Raw genomic sequence first — 6,000 nt, 5'->3', positions numbered from 1 at the left:
ACATATATATATATATATATATATATATATATATATATATATAGAGAGAGAGAGAGAGAGAGAGAAACTAAAAATGGTAAATATGAATATGTGTCTTGTTATAATAGTACACTCGTCACTGTTAAGTGTATCCTCTTTCTCTTTGTGAAAGTTCCATGAAAAAGTTTCTCTTTCCGGTGTCTTCTCGTTAATGTTTTTCTTCTTTGTTCCTTAGTGCTCCATTCCCATTCTACTCTAGCTAGACGTTTCTCTTTTGCAGGTTGTTCGTAAGGGCAAGCAGTAGTTCTCTTTCGTAGAGTCTTTAAAGTTAATATTTTTTAGTTAAATCTTTATCCATAAATTTAAAATGCCTCCAAAGTTCGATCCCAGTGAAGTAAAAATTGGTAAGTGGTTTATAAGTAGTCAAGTTTACATTCGGAATATGTTTCGTAACCTATTGATTGAAACACGTGGCGTTTTTATTTTACTGGATTTTGCCCTTTAAATCCCAGCCATTATTTGCAAGAAATTTAACTACTACAATTTCTTGGTCATTTGCTGCTTTGCGTATGTGTTAAAAAAACAAGCCCCATTTTGTTAGTTTTGCTGCTATGAAAGTAAACGCGACAGGGAAATGCGGGGTATTTATTTACAATAGCGTGACCATGGAAAATGGACTTTTTTTTCTTGGGTTGGGCATTTATAGCCAAGTATTATTATCATAGGTGCATATAAACTGAGGGGAAAGTGTATTATTGTATTATATTGATGCCTTGGGCATTATTGCGTTAAGGAGCAGGGGCATCACGTGATCTGGGATTAGACTTTTGCAAGCTCGAGTTAATTTTTTTTCTAAAAGAGCAAGCAGTGTGCAGCGGGCAGGCATCGTTGACAGGATTAACGTACTAGTCAGAATCATTTCAGTAACTTATCACTTACTTAATGTTCAGGTGGGTACAGTTTTGCAGCCGCAACCCAGAAATGGTGGATCCGCTCATTGAGGTTTGGGTATTTCCCCTTAAAAAGGTATTCACCCAAATACCCCACAAAATGAGTTTATCCTGCCGTAACGTGGATTTTTATCTTTTACACTTCTCCACGTCCGCTTGATGGTATTTGTATGGGCGTGAGTGCGTGGGTCCACAAACTCCTTTGAGTGATTGACTGTCTCTTGCACAAACCCCTCGTCCTCTAAGCAGTCGTACGCACGCCAACAATCACTAATAATTTTACTTCCTGGTAAAATTTTTTCTTTTATGATCTTTAAGAGAGTTTCCTTGTCCCTTTTATCTACCGGCACTAAAAATGTTTCGTGTGTGGTGCGGTCTATACCACCAAACACCCACTGCCCTTCAATAAGTCGTCCTCTATTATATTTCCGTATACCAAATTTGGCCTCGTCAATTTCCACAATGTGGCCAACTCTACCTAAAGTTACATCATTATTGGCCACATTGTCAACAAATAATTCCCGACAAAACGAATACCAGTCAACAGCTGTTTTAGAACTAATATTAAGTTTTTTTCCAGGTAATCTTTTCGCGGCGGCACTAAACACAATATTGACGCAACAACATAAAAAATGTCCGTCAATGGTAAATGGGCTTTTTAAAAGAAAGTCCCCTTTTTCGCACCGGCAGTAAACCGACACTTAATTTTCTTTCGTTTCTGTGCAGGCGTATTGTACTTTCCACACCGAAAATTGAAGTCCCCAAATCGTTTACAACGAGTTCGTTGCCACACTTTCTATTACCACAACGCCTAGTCCGGTTATAAGCCCCGTGGTTTACATAAAATTGTAAAACTCCATACTCGTCTTTACGAATTGCTTCCACTAAGATAACGAACATCCAACACAAAGGTGTGCCATTACCACTACTGAACTAGGAGGTTAAGAATAGACACGGAGGAACAAAATAGTTCAAAATGGCATCCCTTCTTTATTTGAGAGAGCCGCGGAGTAATACCAAACTGTCAAATATGGATAGTGTAGCCAGAGGTACTGTCAAAAACAGAGTTTTCAGAGGATTTCAAAAAATCGTAACTCCTTTGATTTTCGTTGCCGATGAATTTTTTCTTCACTATTGTTTTCAGGAAAAAAAATGAACATACCTTTCCATGGTCACGTTATTGTAAATTGATACCAAATGCGGCCTTATAAAATGTAATTTTAAACTGAATGACGATCCTTTCGAAATTTTAAATATCTAACTAAAGACAAGCATGGGATGGTGCTTCAGAACCAAAGGCAATTTTGAGATGTTGAGGGGTAGACTTAACACATTCGGTCCCGCCCGAGCGTCTCGGCACCATTTAAAGGTGCCGGCGGGACCTATCGGTCCCGCTGGGCATTGTTGTTTTGCTCTCGGCACTGTTTAGGCAGCACTGCAAAGAAGCCCTTTCTGATAGCGTGAGCGTGTTGGGCCGGTTTCGTTCTTTGTTCTAGTGTGCATAGTTTCTCGGTTCAGCTAACTATAGTTGTTTTCATCCAGTGGTGTGTTTGCTATTATTTCGTGATTCTTGTTAGCGAAATAAACAATGGCTGGGACATCTAGAGACCCCAAAGTAGTTTGTATAATACATTACCAATGATTCGTGATGATATAACAAGTGCCATGACAATAAGATGCACAATAACAAAAAGTGTTTGGTATGATGTACATATTGTAAATAAGACGTGTTAAAAACTACAAAGAAGGGAGGGGATGGTTGTAAATAATAAAATGATATACTATTAGTGCCTTTCAGTGAAAATTATCTTGTTTTAGAGTGTGCACTCATGTATAAATCAACGAAGACCTGTAGCCAGGACAACGGGACCCATCGGTCCCGCAACATATTACATAATTTTAGGAGTCTTGGGAACATAATGCCTAATTTCTTGTCTTTACTACCATCAAAAGTCATAAGGTTACGTGTACACCCCTAAATAATGCAATAGTTCTTGTAATAAATGTCATTTTCAGGTTCAATGGACATTGGTCCATGTTGACGGGACCCATCGGTCCCGCAGTATAATGATTTAAAAAAAAATGTAAATATAGGTCAAAAATAATCTTTTATGCTTTTATGTCACTTCTGCAAGTTATATCTTCTAATTAAACAAATTTAAAAAATTAGCACTGGGGTTTCGCTAATACTCAAATGCTTAGCAGTGAATGTGTTAAATAAGTGGCCTACACACTAGTTATTCAAATGGTTAGATGTTTATCAAAGGAATAATATTCTATACTAGTTTATTTAGCTTAGCATATGATTTCAACTTATTAGTTATTGTAATTGTAATGTAAACAATAAAGAACAAGAAGATACTACAGTAGTATTTTGTGAATTAGAAAATGGCATGAGTATGAGGGATATATGTGAGATATTTCTCACAAGTGAAGAGATATGTTTAAGTAGCTTTAACATGTGGGGTTGACTCCTGCACGAACAGTAGCGGTCTCTCGCTATTGTATACTCACTTCATATCTAGCTTGCGTTGATTCCGGTTTATAAAAATATCTCCATCTATATTCTTAAAAATAAAATAATTAAATACAATATATTGTTTATGAACTATTGTAATATATATCGATCAATTTCAGTCGATCGTAAGTTTTCCATTTCGATCAGCTCGTATTATGACACGCAAATTATACCATAAAATGCGATACCAGTTACTATTATAATAACAGCTGAGGAAAACAACCAATCAGAAGTGCTAAAAAGTAGAGAGTAAACTCATATGAATGATTTTTCAACATTCAAATGCGATCTGTAAGATGTTTATAAAACTTTTGAAAACTCTGAACGTTGACGTTAAACACTCTTAGTTGACAAGTGAAGACGATCCCCTAAGCAATCAGACATCTATCAGACATTAATAGAATTATTTGGAGGGAAACTTAAAAGCACACCGCTTTTGCGACCTGAGCTTGTCATTGTGCCGTTAGGCCCAGTCGCTGCGTGACGAGTGCAGCTCACCAGTGATCTGCAATGGGTTAAACCGAAACATCGAAAATATGCAATAATAACAGTTTTCCGAAACTGTTGCTTAATGTTGTATATTCAGCAGTGCCAATACGCTAGTGGTCTATTTGCCGTATATACTTGTAGTTGTCAGTGTTATAAAGGTAAACAATTATGCTCTCTGATAACTCATTGAGAATTAAAATTGAGGTGGAAATCACAAATAGCCTAATTATGCTTTATAATAATTTAAATGAACTATGACATGTTATGTATGTACAGTAGACTCCCGTAAGTTCGGCCTCGGTTAGTTCGGCCGCCGCTAGTCCGGCCCGGTCGGCTGAGCATGAGTCACACACGCACTTGGCGCCAGCCAGAAAGCGGGCAGCACGTCTCTACTAACAGTGCCGTTGTATTCTTTGGTTAGTTTATACTGCTCTGTCAAACAGCTCATCAGTTCGTCTCGAACATTCATACTGGGTGGTGCTCGTCATTTTTACAGTAGACCTACAAAGTCAGTTATTTTCTTTTAGTTTGCGTTTTGTACTGTTGTTTATTTACTCGTGGGTTTCTGTGATTTCTTTTGTGTATGTACAGTACTGTTGTTTTCATAGTTTTTGTGTGTGTGCGTGTGTGTTTGAACAAAAACTGTTTTGCATCGTGTTTTAAATCTGTTTTTAAAATGAGTGAAATGCGTAAACGTAAGTACAAGTCAATGGAACAGAGACTACAAGCTCTGGAGAGATTAGACAAAGGAGAATCCGTGCAAAGTATTTGCAAGGATTTTAAACGTGGGCAAAAGTACAGTCAACGACTGGCGACGCAACAGAAAAAGTATTGAAGGCTTTTGTACACAAATTGATACCGAAAAAGTTCTAGAAAAGCGTTGCACACTAAGGAAGGCCAAACACGAATTGGGTGGAAGATGCTCTATGGTTGTGGTTCGTTCAAGAACGAAGACGAGGAACGCCATTAAGTGACCAATATTAAAAAGAAAAGGCCATGATCTTACACTCAAAGCTTCAACCAGAAGAGGCGTTCGTGGCTAGTGATGGATGGCTCTCTCGTTGGAAAAAGAGAGACACGGCGTACATTTTATTGGAGTTTGTGGTGAGAAGTTATCAGCAAACCCAACAGCGGCCACCGACTTTTCTGCAAGATTTTTTAAAAATTATCGATGATGAAAACTTTTGCCCAGAGCAAATATACAACATTGACGAAACTGGGTTAAATTTTAAACTTCTGCCTAGAAAAAACATTTGCCACCCCGCAAGAAACGTCTGCTCCAGGGTTTAAAACCAGCAAAGACAGGATAACAGTCGCCTTGTGTTCAAATGCTTCGGGGACTCACAAGTTACCCCCCTATTTGTCATTGGCAAAGCAGCAAAACCGAGAGCGTTTAAGAACATAAACATGGACGCTCTCCCAGTGTATTATCGGTCACAGAAATCAGCGTGGATGGACACGTACTTGTTCAGAGAATGGTTTGTATGCGAATTTGTTCCCAAGTGAAAAAACATTTGGCAAAATCGAAACGAAACTCCCCGCCAAAGCACTTCTACTTCTTGACAACGCGCCTACTCATGATGAACATCTTCAGTGTGACGATGAAAAAGAAATTAAACTGCTGTTCCTACCACCCAATGTAACCAGTCTTCAACAGCCGATGGACCAGGGGGTCATTGAGTGCTTCAAGAGGAAGTATCGTCGTAAGCTACTTTCGGAAGTTCTTTCCAAACTGGAGACTGATGACAGCTTAGACCTTACCAAAGTGTTGAAGTCAGTTAACATGAAGGATGTTGTGTACATGTCGGCCAAGGCATACGACGAAATACCACCATCCACGTTTGTAAAGTCTTGGAAAAAAACTTTGGCCAAATATAGAAGATAGCGTAGATCAAAAAACAACACAACAGCAGATGAGCCAAACAACATTCTTGATGGCGAACCTGATGACAATGCAGCTCTATTGCACGACCTTCAGCAACTACCGAACTGTGGTCCCCATTGTTGAAGAAGATGTTTTGGAGTGGATCAACATGGAAAAGGAGCTAGACAACAACGAGGTTC

At 38.5% G+C, this 6,000-nt stretch overlaps 1 protein-coding gene across 1 annotated transcript in view; it reads left to right on the top strand.

Moving 5' to 3' along the window:
• Positions 1-224: 224 nt before the first annotated feature.
• The window catches only part of LOC124355049 (60S ribosomal protein L12), a 28,590-nt gene continuing 22,814 nt past the window's right edge, over positions 225-6,000 (top strand). The window contains exon 1 of the mRNA XM_046805959.1: positions 225-383. Coding sequence (XP_046661915.1) covers positions 347-383 — 37 coding nt within the window. The 5' untranslated portion in view covers positions 225-346. The remainder of the gene's footprint in view (positions 384-6,000) is intronic.

Source organism: Homalodisca vitripennis, chromosome 2 (genome assembly GCF_021130785.1).
Source record: "Homalodisca vitripennis isolate AUS2020 chromosome 2, UT_GWSS_2.1, whole genome shotgun sequence".
Taxonomy (NCBI): Eukaryota; Metazoa; Arthropoda; class Insecta; order Hemiptera; family Cicadellidae; genus Homalodisca; species Homalodisca vitripennis.
The sequence above is the reverse complement of the archived record's forward strand: the minus strand, read 5'-3'. Positions and strand labels throughout refer to the sequence as shown.